Source organism: Rhagoletis zephyria, unplaced genomic scaffold (assembly GCF_001687245.7).
Source record: "Rhagoletis zephyria isolate East Lansing unplaced genomic scaffold, Rhagoletis_zephyria_1.1 Rzeph_scaffold_04843, whole genome shotgun sequence".
In the NCBI taxonomy this organism is placed as follows: Eukaryota; Metazoa; Arthropoda; class Insecta; order Diptera; family Tephritidae; genus Rhagoletis; species Rhagoletis zephyria.
Window position 1 is genome coordinate 30098 of NW_016161926.1, and position 13520 is coordinate 43617.

Sequence of the window (13520 nt, forward strand, 5' to 3'; positions counted from 1 at the left end):
TTAACATTTTTTCCATTCGACTTCGATGAATAAAAAATAAAGTCAAATTATCGTTTCACTTTGCTATTATTTGTAATGTCAGAATATGCTTACAGCTGTATTTAACAAAAAACAGGTATGTACTTTAAAACCGAACCTTTACTTTCTAATTCTCTATATTGTACCAGCAGCCAGCAAATTTGCAGCAGCTGTATTTCGCGCACACACACACACACACACACTTACTCACATTCACCGCTGGGTGAAAAATCAATTAAATCTTCAGCTTCTGCGGAAGTTATGAACTTCCTTTCAAACTCACTCTAATTTTCTACGCCTCAAGTATTCTTAATATTTGTTTAATACATAATATTTGCTCTTCACTTTATTCTTTCAATTATTTTTGTAATAAAACTTCACTACAATTTTCGTTATTTTACATTTACACACAATACAAATTCGATTTAAAGCGAGCGATTAGTACAAAAAAAAATTCCGAAAAATTAATCGCAACGTATAGTGAACAACAGCACTTCAACCGCACTCGGCGTAGGATCGTACAGAAATGCAATCGCAACTGCTGTTGGCACTGCATGCAAAAAGGTATGGAAATTTCGTTATCTTGCCACACTATAGCAGGGTTGTGTTTGATTTGGTATGAAATGGCGAGCACGAGAAAAGGCCGAAAAAATACAACATAGCGAAAAAATTTAAAAACTAAAAATATATATTTACCTTTATTTACAAAAGAGCACTGCGATTTACAAAAGAGCTCTGCGATCAAATAAAAAAGATTTGATTTCAGTGATCCAATTTGGAACAGTATAAATAATTTTTTCGTGCAGAATGGTTGGTTATAAAACGCAAAGTAACGTTCGGAAATGCATCATCAAAAGAATTTTTCCGAATCGGAACACAAAAAAAAATAATCATTAAGTACACCCTACAAATTTGCAACCCTGTGTATGCGTTTCCTTCCCCCCTTCTATTTGGTTGATTAAGGAAATGGCCACCTTTTGCGAATCTGATTTTCACAACCAGATATGTTACACAGTTTTCCTGTGACAACTGCAATAGAATGGCAGCTTCCGCATTGAAGATTGGCGCTAGTAAAAATTTGACTTGTACAAATTATCTGACGCGATTGGCATTTTAACGTAATATGAAAGATTTCAAACGTTTAAAAATTAAATCATAATGTTTATGTAAAAAATTTAGTAGCCGCATAAAATATCGTGAACAACTTCCGGTAAGAAGCGGTGAGAATTTTAAATGTTTATAGCCGTGTTTGGTTGTACCGCATTGAGTTCGTTAGTTTCGCCACTCGTAAACCGTTGATGAATCGATGCCATCTACTTTAAATTGAGATAATTTTGAAGGACTATAACGTTCGTATGCAAGTTGGTAAGTAAAAAATGAAGATATATACTGTTTTGGAATAATACCTAGATATAGTATCCGGTTGTTACATTCCTAAATGCAGATACACACTACGGAAACGCCCGCAATGCAAATCGTCAGCCTCCTTTACTTCTCAACTATATCCAAGTTGGCGAAAGCAGGAATTGCTTTCAATTATAATTTTTAGATAAGGATACTTTGCTATACATACATATGTACTATGTACAAATTCCCAAAGGTATACTCTTATTGGCGTTTCTTATTATCGGTTCAATACTACCAAAAACGAAGTTTCGATCGTTCCCGCGACAGTTAGGTGTACGTAACTGGAACGGGTAGAATTTCTTGTCTACATGTAACAATTTATTACTATNTCAGATTGGTCCCGTTGGCCTACCGCAATGGCCTTTTATACCGGCCACCGCGCTAACCGAAGTGCTCGCCTCATTCGCGCGCGCATGCTCAAAAGCTCTAATTTGACAGGACGACACATTCACACACCCAACGACTAGCAACTGCTTTATCGAGCTGTATAAGAGTTAGCAAGGATTCACACCCTTGCACGAAAACTACGTTTGTTCTCAATGGATTTACTTTTACCTTTCACTTCCGCCCCACTCACACACTGACACATTCACACTGTGCAAAAGCTGGCGTTACAATACATACATACGGCCGGATCACACGATAAATTTAAAAATACTTGATTTGAAATTAATGTGGAAAATGTATAAAAATTGTTTGTCATTATTGGGACAAAGCGCTACATTTTTTCGATCACCCGATTGAGTTTCCAAGTTAAGCCAATTTATGCACTTCGACGAATTATAAATCCCCATTCCCACATCATTTTATGCAATAAATATTTTACGGCTTTTTTACATTTCAGCGAGACTGCGAGATAGGGCTTTTCTATATTAAGATAACGATGTGTATCTCAATAATATATTTCCCTAAAATCATTTAAAAACGCTAAATCTAAATTTCAAAAAAAAATCACACACACACACACAAATCAAGTGATAGAGGTAAATTTATTGCAAAGATTAATGCGTATTCTGCATACATCTAACAGTAAATCAATAGTTTATGGATTTTATATAGTAGACATGGAAAGTTTACAGAATTGCAAGAGCTTGCTTTAGACCTTAGCTAAACTTTGCTGCGCTTACGAGAGCAACAAGCTAGCAACTTTAATTAAATTAAAATGTATTTACTAGCGAAAGATGTTACGATGATAATAATGTAGCGTAAGTTTTAAGTTAAATAGAGGCGATGATAATCATTTGCACCGAAGGCGCAGTTACATTTAGGACACTTTCGCTGCCTAGTTTCATAACGTGTACGTAAGCAATCGTAACAAAAGACATGGAAGCATTTCGAAAGCACCGCATCCTTCCGCTTAACTTTACACGAAGGACACGTGAGCGTCTCTTTATATTCACGTATCTCTTCTAGAACTACTTCATCGATAGTACTACCCGCCATCTCAATCTTTTTCATACGTTCAGCCTTGCGCTTAAACTGCGCGAGTTCCTCCTGTAGACGCTTCGTTTTGTAGGCTTCCGCCTCAAGTGAACTAGTTTTCTCCGCTACTACTTGTTGCGCTTCCTTCATTTGTGAATGATATTTCTCTAAATGCAATTTTAAATCAGCTGCTGACTGTGCCGATTCGATGGCTTTTCGCTTGTGCATTTCCATCGCTTGTTGTCGCAGCATTAATTCTTTTTCTATAGTGGCTACCGTCGCTTGTAGGCTGCGTTCTTTCTCTTCCAGCTTACGCAATACAATATGCATTGCTTCAATTTGAGTATCTCGCGTAGTCATTTGATCGACCAATATTTGCTTTTCTTCTCGCAACAAATTGTGCATTTGATTGGCTTTGATGCGTTCCGACATAAGCTTAAAGTTGGCATCATCCTTCTCTCGCAGCTGCTGTATTAATCGAGAATTTTGTTCCTGCATATCTTCAAATGCCTGCCCGGTCACCTCCATTTCATTCAACAAAGCTTCTTCCTCATGCGAACCAACAAATGGGCGGGCATAATTTGTTCCACCAGTTCCACCCCAAGTATTCTCCACTGGCTTTTGACTAGCCACTTGTTTTTGTAATTCGTATTTCTGCTCTTCAAGTTGTTTTATCTTACGTAATGCTTCCTCATCAGCCAACTTTTTACGCTCTTCACGCTTACTTTCCTGTATCTTTTTCAATTGTTGGCGCAATTCCTCAATTTCTGAGCGCAATTTTTTCTCTGTAGCCATCAGCTGGACTTTATCGCGTTGATCCTTTGAAACGCCCTTATACATGTCGAGAAGAAGCTTCATTTCTTTCTGGTCATTCAATGCTTTCCTGCAAACAAAATAGTATTTTAAAGGGATTTTCAAAAAATTAAGTTAGTTCGGTGATAGGGATTTTTTTAAATATTTCAACAGTAGGACCAAAGGAGGGGTATACATAGTANTGGACTTTATCGCGTTGATCCTTTGAAACGCCCTTATACATGTCGAGAAGAAGCTTCATTTCTTTCTGGTCATTCAATGCTTTTCTGCAAACAGAATAGTATTTTAATGGGATTTTCAAAAAATTAAGTTAGCTTGGTGATAACGAATTTTTTAAATATTTCAACAGTAGGACCAAAGGAGGGATATACATAGTTGCAATTCGTATAAACCACTGGTGTAACACCGTTTCGAATTTTTTTTTTTTTTTGGATTAGACCAAACCGGCAGACATTTGTGGTGCCGAATAAGAAGTTAATCACATACATACAAATAAATTTATAGTATAAAAATAACAACAATAAACGTACTTCAATTGGGCTTTCAAGTCTCGCACTATTTCAGATTCCATTAATTTGATTTCCTTTGCTTTTGGCACATCCTTAGCATCTTTTTCCACTTTAACATTAGCTGTGCATGGTGTGCCTCCTGCGTTTGCTCCACTTGTAGCATTGCTATTTGTGCTGTTGGCAGCTTGTGCTTCTTTCTTTTCTCCCGCTGCGGCAGCAACACCTGTCGAACTCTTTTCCTGTTTTATACCCTCCTTTTGCTCCTTTGTTTCCTCTTCACCATCATCACCTGGAATTCTTTGAATATAGTTTATGTACTCAATCATTAATATCGTTCTGACCCTTAGCATTGGCACCTGGTTCATCTTTTACTGCGGCTGATGATTCATTTGTACCGGCGCCTGCTGCTCCTGTACCGCTTGTAGCGGTTTCTTCTTTCACAGAGTTTCCACTTTCTTGTTTTACTTCTTCTGCCGTGGGAGGTTGCTGTTTAGTACCTTCTAACTTAGCTAATGTGTCCTCTACCTCTTTTCGCAGCTGAAAGTATTGTGGTTGGTTATTAAAATAGAGAATACGAATTTGTTAAAACCCCACATCGATGTGCAATGTCTTAGCTACAGCGTCCAGAAGACTTAAGTTCATAAATTATTTTAAATAAATAAACCAACCTTGACATTGTCAGCCGAAGCATCTTTGTATTTACGTTTATAACGCTGCACCTCGCCTTTCAGCTGTCCATTATGATTCTGCAGCGATGTAATCAAATGCCGCATTTCTCTATTGATTGGCGCTGTTTGCTCATTAGCTGCCATATTCTGCTCGAATTCAATGCGTAAAGTTTCATATTCTTTCCGAATTTGTGCTAGCACATCCTCCATTTGAATCATTTCGCTGCGCACCTTTTTCTGCGCGATTAACTCCTCACTTTCCATTACTTCAATTTGTCGTAAATGTTGATTTTTGCTGGTTTGCAGCTGGTTCCGCGTTTCATCTAGCATTGTCTTAATTTGCATTGATTCATTATATAGAACAGAGAATTGCGATTGTAAGCATTTATATTCTGTAGTCTCGACAATCACAGACTCAGGTAGTTGGCGAATCTATTGGGCATAAATTTTTATTAAGTTATTTATTAGTGCATCTTCTAAAATACTTACATCCATTTTCAATTTCTCCACTTCCTTCAGCGTTTCCCGATGTGTCGCATGAAGTTTATCCAACTCTTGTAGGCGATTGTTTGCAAGCTCACGATATTCTTCGAGCTCTTTTTGTAAATCTTCATAATGTTGACTATTCACATTGGCTGTTCCGGATGTTTTGCCCGATGAAGAGCTTTTGTTGGGATCGCCGTGCATTTGATGGTAAGCCTTTAGTTTCTCAATTGCCTCGGCCAAATGATTTTCCAACTTATCATTGCGACAGTGCACTTTCTCCAAATCATATTGAAGCTCATCTATCTGGTTCTTCAATTCGGCATTTTCCGTTTCTTTAGCTGTCAGCGCATCCTGACACTCCTTCATTTTTAGCGAAATAGTGTGGAACTTTTCATGCAGAGAAGTGTTCAAACTTTGCAAATTCCGGTTCTCTGTCATAATTTCAATATGAGTTTGTTTTAAAGTCTCGTCAATATTGGGCAACAGATTATTTGTAACATTATCAGTGCCATCTTCACCCTCGGCGTTAGCGTTCGAATTGCTGCCACTTGATACGCCAGTACCTTCTTTCAATGCTATAGTGATCTTCTCATTGCGCTGCATAATTCTATCAATTACCTGCACAATTTTTGCTACCGCTCTTTTCGAGACCTGTACCCTATTGGCCAGTTTATCATCAAGTTCTTCTTTGTCCCATGTCGACAACTGAGTAAGGAAAGACGTTGTTACTTCATTTTCATTGCGATTTTCCGACTCATCCGCCGTCTCGGCATCGAAACGTTGCAAAAGTACACGTATATCTTCATTTAATTGATTCCAATACCGATTAACTACATTGAGAACCGCATCATCCTGCATCTGGCGTTTCTCAAGTTGCTCGATACGATGGCGCAGCTCTGCCTCCGTACGCATACGTTGTTCAATGCGTTGTGCGAGTTTTTTATTCTGGAACTCCAGCACTTTTATGTCCATTTCTTCGAGTGTCGATACTGGCCCAATAAGGTGAGGCTCAAAATGCACCTTCTTAATCGGTGGCTGCCCTAGGTTTGTGGTAGCCGCGACACTACCGCCACCACCTGCATCGTCAGCCCCACGCTTAGACATTTTGCTGGAAAATACTATATTTATAACATTTTTATAATGAAAATGTTAAAAAAAGGGAAAATTAAGCCACAATTTGGGACACAATGCCGGGTTCTAAAGGAAAGTCTTTTGCTTAGTTTTTTTGAAATATTTTCGATCAAGTGGAATACATAACATCAAAGTATTAAATCAATATAACTTTTTGAAGATCTTACCTCTATTTTTTGGAAAATAGCAGAATATTTATACAGCCAAAATAAAATGGCCTGAAAAAATTGATGAGCATTTCCCATCCGTATCACTGTAGCGATGAAAAATTGCTAAGCAGAAAAGTGGAAAACGAAACACAGAGTGATGTAGAACTTTAAAATATGCGTAGATATCCAGCTGTAACCCAAGTCTGTTTGTTTACTTTACGCGTGGCATTAACTTTTACAATTTTTTTTTATTTATAAATTACTGATTTCTATTAACATTTACCAAAAAATAAATGTTTATACATTATTCGGGCACAGTTCGGCTATTTGTACAATGATTTTGGGACTGTGTCCAATTGCATTATCCGATTAAAAATCAGTCACGTGTAGTATAGGATTAAGGTTTAATTTAAAACAAAGACTTCGAATTTCCGAACACTAATTTATTAATAAATTCGGGTTGCAATAGATTCCTTTTTTGTGATTTTGAGGTGGGTTATTCGCAAAAATACTGTGGATGGCGTAACCGGAGTTTCAGTTTTCGCTGTCAAAATGCTATTTTTAGGTGACACAGCCCCTCCCCACCACAAAATCATTGTACAAATAACCGAATATTTGCCCAATTTTCCGATAAAAAAATTTTATCGGTAGAGTTGGGGCATTTTTTGGCCGAAAGTAAACCAAACTGAACTTTCGTGGTGGAACATAGACGAAGTTCTAAACGTATAACTTTCGATTCGTGAGTGTATTAGGCCTTGTTAGTCTAAAGACGGCTCTCATTAAAGGATTTATGTCTTTTTTACCAAAGGATAACCAAAGGGTCTGGCATTTTAAAGTTCTTCTAACCTTTAACACTTTTTCTTGCGTACATAGATATCGCACTCAAAAATTACAATTACAAAAAAGGCCAAATCTTTCCACCAAATGCTTTCGGTTTCTAAAGAACGGATAAAGATTCGTCACTCGCCAGCTCGTCGGCAACTTCATTACCTTCGATGCTTCAAACTTTCCGTTCTGCGATTCTTTTTTCTTATTTGGCGTACTGCGATTCACACCTGGAATTTTCAGCCAGAAGCAGATTTTTCAGTAAGGACTCTGAAAACTTATAACTTCCTGGTATTTTGCTTCAATGTACCTGCTACTCTTCCGACTCTGCCTGATCACACATACATATATGTATATACAGCCGCAGCTGAACAAAGATAACGCAACGATAACGGGGAACGACCCATATCTATATCTGGACAAGGACTGTCACTGCAAATTATTCATCAGAAACCATTTACGGAATTTGTATGCTGTTAAAAAACAACCATGTTGTAGATGGGTATAATGTAGGATGTTCACTGAAGTTTCAGGTCTATTGTGGCCTCATTGCCCATCACAAGAACTAGTTCAGCTGAAGGCCCTTATGAAACCCATCAGTTACAGAAAGTGAATGCGCGTAACCTGCTAAATATATTTTTGCGTTTTTCTAGCGACCGTGTCGCATTCTAGATGTAAGTGCGTTGAGCAAGTGTCTGTCACCGTATCATAGTAATAAGTGTCGCCTGAGCTAATTCCAGGGGTTTTTATGTGCGCTCGTAGCCTGCCATGATCCTGGCACTATAGCAAGAAAGGCTTCTGGTTCTATTTGTCGAGCAACCGCTGCCTCTCAAGCTGATCTGCCATTAAATCTCGATTGGTTTTTATGACAATGCAATTAACGTTATTTCTCCATAACTCAAGTATGGCCGAGTCCAGTGTCATGGGATGAGTGCTACTTTTGAGTTATTACTAATAAACTCCACAACAGGTAATACAGTAGCCACGCCTAACTACGTTTATAAAGAATTTTTTTAGGTGGGAGCTCAAACTCAATTCATAAATAACGACCTCGTAAAAATCTTTGGCGCTGGCTTACCTAGGGTAATGGAATAAAAGTTTGGTTTATACCTACTCGAGAAACGGTAGCTTAAGTATTTACATACATACATATGTATATGGGGTGATGTAAGCAATTATTTGAGATATTTAAATTTTTTTTTCTAATAATTGATACTACCGGTGACAAACTCAGTCATGGAGCGATACTCAGTTGAACAACGCGTAAAAGTGGTCCATATGTCGGTGCCGACTTAAAAAAAAAAAAACATCATGAGGCTAATTTTCACTGCAAGTAAAAACTATGCGCCCAAAACTAGTTTCTGTTTGGTGTGGTTTTTCAGCTGGTGGAGTCAACGGACCGCACTTCTTCGAAAAAGATGCCGATAACGCTGTTACGGTGAACGCATGAAACAGTGGCCCCATCGCGAATATCTGCAGTCTAACTGATTCACCATATATACTATCAGAATAATAAATACTTACTTTGTCAACGTTCCCTGGCTGGATTTGTTTTTAAAAGAAAATCTTAGCTAAAATTAGTCCTCTAAAGCAGCTAATTTTATTGTAAATCGAACGTGTGATACATGGCAGTGTTTGAAGAATATGCGGTTTCTAACATTCGAATATATACATATTATAACTCTCTACAAATGCAATATTTTTATGTTTCAAAGATTTCTTTTAATTTAACTGTGTTTAAATTTAGAATGATTGGTATTTTAGAGCTTGCCTAATAGTCATACAATCCACCTCATCAATTTTAATGCTGTTCGCCTTAATGTTGATCTCCTCCTCCTGCATTATCTGCACGTGTAACAAGTAACGCAAGGAGGCTTTATTCTCATTTATCTTCTGATTTAGCTTACATATGGATGCCTGTAATGCTTCCATCTCATGATAGAGTGCATCCTGCACACTATCGCAAGTCAACTCAAGTCCGGGACGACGTGCACGATTGCTCAATCGTGTCTGGCAGAGCGTCAATGAACGTTGCTTATCGACCAGCTCCTTCTCCAATTGATGTATGTTACGCTGCATTTCGTGTATGTGATTCATGCAGTCGTTGTGCTTATCTTCCAAACATTTCTTTACATGTTTCGTTTCGGAGATACGACGCTCGAAAGCCTCATTGGTGCGATCCGTTTGATTTTGCATATCCTCGCATACTTGCTTCAATAACAAGTCGATGTATGCTCGCAACTGTGCAGCCGAATTCAATTCCTTGGCATTATCCTCAATATTTTTATAGGTTGTATGTTGCCACTCGCCGAGGGAGTAGCGACTGTAAGAAAAATATTTTTTGAATACTTAAAAAAATTATTTACGTTATTGCATTTATACATAATCCGGAAACAGAGCCATTAACTGAAAATTTTACTATAACTATTTAAAAATTTAGATGCTTGATTTTCTGAATTAAACTGGAGGACTTGCTTTTATTTGGCGAGAAGCGACAGCTTTTTGAGAAATTTCTTCTTTGGTTTTGATGTTAATATATCTACTGAAAATCGAACTCAAGACCTGCAGAATAATAGCTCGCAGCTCTACTCAAAATATTAAATTCTGAAAAGCCTTCAGCTACAGCTTTAAGCTTACTACCGAACGTGGAGGCCTAGAGTTCTGTCGGGCCAAACTTAAATGTTTTTACCAGTTCTGAGTAGACGAAGCTTTTAGCCTATGTATGTACATATGTGCATCTGTCTAAAATCTATAAAGAGCTTAAATAACCTCTGGCCTCTGGAAAACACAACATTGGTTTATACACAGCACTCAATTTAGCGGAATGAATTAGTTTAAGATTTTTTTGTATGTACATTAGGGTGCATCAGCAAATAAAAGTTGCAATTTTTCCACCGGAAATATAAAATTTATTAAATGGCATATTCATTTTCGTAGGAATCGAAAATTTAAATTTTTGTATAGAAAAATTCAAAACTTTCGATTCGTACAAGAATACTCCTCTATATTTTAGGACTTCCGCGAAAATAATTCGGAAAAATATTCAGACCTAGACCGAATTTAAATGCTTTTAAAAATCTCATTATTTTGATTCCATTGATAAAATTTTTAAACATTTTTATGCAAACATTTTCAGCTTAAACTCTTCTATCTTCTAATGGTGATATGTTAGAGGTATTTTCAAATAGGTCCAGCTCACGTAAATCTTAATAATTTTGCGAAAGTCTTAAATTTTAATAAATTATATATTTCCGATGGAAAAACAGTGCTGATTTTTTTTTTGTATGGAGAGTGATGGGCTCTAACATAGATACATATGTATGTACAAACATACATACATATATCGACCAATTACAGTGACTCAAGCATTATGAAATAAAATGTGGAGACCGTTCGCAACAAAACTTTAAAAAATAAGCGTCAGTTTTTGTAAATTGCACTTATAAAAAAAAACGCAAAAGCAGTCACAAAAAAAATATTAAAAATCAAAGCAATTTTTTAGCCGGTTGAAACTTGTACTTCATTAAAATTAAAACTGAAAACTAAAATTGCATGGGCTATAAAACTGCATACCCAGAAATGTTCTGAAGATTTAGATTAAACAGTTTTATAATTTCATCAAAATTTGGGGAATTTTCCTCTATTTTGCATAACGTTTGAAACTTGTATATTGTTTTTGTTAAAGCTTAGACAACATTTTTAATAGAAAAACAACAAAAAAATTACTTGAAAAATATTGTGTAAATTAAAAAAAAACCAACACGTGGTCACTTGTTTGAGTCACTGTGTACGTAGAAGCGGAAACTTTTGTTGCTGTTGATCAGAGTTTCATCGTAAACGCATTTTCAAATCTCGTTCTAAGGAGATTGTGTGTTGTAGATAATAGTTGCGTTCCAGATGCTTCACGATTTGCAAGTTTTTACAGGAAGTCGTTCCAGGTGACCACCTTCCATAAGGTTTATTAATGGAGACAACAGCTGTTCCTGCAAATCGTGAATATCGTGAAGCATCTGGAACGCAACTAATATGTCCGCGGAATCTGATTTTTTTTTTTAAATGTTTAGAACTTTCGATACAAAACTCTAGTGCAAGAGTTGCCCGCCTGTTAAAGTTAGAAACGTCCAGCTAACCTTTAAAATTTCACTAGTCAAAAATCACATTTAACACAACAAAATCATACCATTCCAAATTGGAGAGATCTTTGCCGGTGCCCAAATGTCGCTGTGTCTCACGTAGCGTTAAATTATTCTCATCGATTAGCAGCGATTTATCCTTCTGTGCCAAATCCTTATCTAGCAAATATATGGTAGCGCGTAGACTACGTATCTGTTCGGTTGCCTCTTTCAGTGATCGATCCATTAGGCACTGACAACCTCTGATAACCTTCAATTCATGCCGCAAACAACGATCGACTTCGTCATCGCACAGATCCACACCAATCCGTCCCTCACGCAATATTTGACAGCGCTGATTTATAGCCAGGGATTTCTCTTTTAGAAAATCGATTGCATTGAGAACACGATTGCGATATGTATTGAGTGCCTCGTCCTCCAACAAAGCCGTTTTCTTTTGCCTATTCAGCTCATCTAATAAAAATCGAATCTCGCTTGTGCGCTCACGCATATGATGCTCCACTTCGCGCTGCCAAGTCTTGGTAGTATCTTTAGTTTCGTCGACAGTGCGTTGAGACTCCCTAAATGTTATGGGCGTTTTATAAATGAACTGTAAACTGTAAGTATTTCACTTACTCCACAATGCGCTCCGCTAAACGCTCCTGATCACAGGTAATACGAAATTTCACTTTATTATTGAAATCCCAATCCTCCTCGGTATACTTTGGTGGAATTCTCGCTTGTGGTCCANTACTCCTTCGAATCTGAAGTATTTTTGCAAAGCAGTTTCGAAAAAAAGAATTTTCGACCGAAAGTAGGAGTCGCCTTTTTTTCGTCCTCTCTTTGGCTTTTTTAGCCGGTTTTTTGAGAATTTTATATCAATGCTCCTGTCTGCAGAATACAATATCTTTGTTCCAAAGTCCATTAATATGAAGCTCTTATCACCCCAGCGTACCACCCTAATGTCAATATTTTGAATCGAAGGCATCGGATCTTAAACTACGATTATTCGATGTGCTTGTCTCGAGTAAACATTTTTTTTCTTGTTCCAAAGTTCATTGAGCGCTTACACACCGCATCGCGGTTTTTATTGTCCTAACGTACCACACCCTATGGTCGGCTCACGAAAAATCATTAAACTTTTACTGTGGAAGTATTTCCATTATTCCATTATAACGATTTAAAAAGATTGAATTACCGAATGTAGATTTCCCCGAAAAGTGTAGGTTTGACCAAAAATTGTTTTTTCCAAATTGCAATTTTCCGAATTGGCATCGATTCGCTAACACTTAGCGAGTGGCGAAACGAACGAACTCAATGAGGTACAACCAAACTCGCTATCGTCCATTTTTACTAGCTAACTTTGTTGTTACTTTCACATGCAATATTTTTCGTTAAGCGAACGGAACTCAAACATAGCAAGCAGCGAAGTGGCGAATCGATGACGGCTACATTCAAACTTGAACATGGAAAATGTTATGAGCGCCATGTACGAGTATGCATAAGTACGGCCATGAACGATGTGGCGTATGAGTAATGTTATTTCCTGCTTTACACTTCATACTAAACTTTTATTTTATTTTTTTTTGTTACCGCATAGGTTTGGACCACGTCAACCGATTTCGATAATTCTTTTTGCCCCCCCCCCCTCGCCGAAATAAAAATCCGTTTTCAACTTTTCAACATTTTTTGCTTTGTATTTTTCTTTTCTTTAGTTGTATGTATAATTTCTTATAATACATAGTTGTTTCTTTTCATTGTGTAACTTATGCTTATCGTATTCTATTTATTTCAGTTTTTTACCTACTCTTAGTTATTTACAAACAAATCTGGGTATATTTATTATTTCATTCACTTAATTAATCCAATCACATTCTCTTAAAGTGAAAGAAACCTTGAAAATTTATGTAGCTGTATTTGTTGTGGTTTAAGTAAAAGTATTTGGAAACAAAGTTTCAGTCAGTGCCATAAATCTTATAA

General features: G+C 37.0%; 2 protein-coding genes across 3 annotated transcripts; both read right to left on the minus strand.

Annotated features, from left to right (window-relative positions):
• Positions 1 to 2395: 2395 nt before the first annotated feature.
• LOC108371274 (E3 ubiquitin-protein ligase Bre1-like) lies at positions 2396 to 6743 on the minus strand. 2 transcript variants are annotated; one of them, XM_017626801.1, is made up of 6 exons: positions 6622 to 6743; positions 5327 to 6431; positions 4838 to 5269; positions 4511 to 4706; positions 4191 to 4458; positions 2396 to 3730 (listed from the first exon to the last, which is right to left on the minus strand). In XM_017626801.1, exons 2-6 carry the CDS (start codon positions 6425 to 6427, stop codon positions 2638 to 2640), a joined length of 3090 nt encoding a protein of 1029 aa, XP_017482290.1. In that variant the 5' UTR covers positions 6428 to 6431; positions 6622 to 6743; the 3' UTR covers positions 2396 to 2637. The 2 variants fall into 2 exon arrangements, with proteins under 2 accessions (XP_017482290.1, XP_017482291.1); XM_017626802.1 differs by having other exon boundaries at positions 5327 to 6441.
• A 2428-nt stretch (positions 6744 to 9171) lies between these two features.
• Positions 9172 to 12304, minus strand: LOC108371273 (tektin-1-like; the record flags this gene model as incomplete). Its single annotated transcript, XM_017626800.1, has 3 exons — positions 9172 to 9751; positions 11609 to 12121; positions 12177 to 12304. Coding segments are annotated over 3 exons (1221 nt in total), but the record flags the coding sequence as incomplete, so codon positions are not given.
• Between the last annotated feature and the right edge of the window lie 1216 nt (positions 12305 to 13520).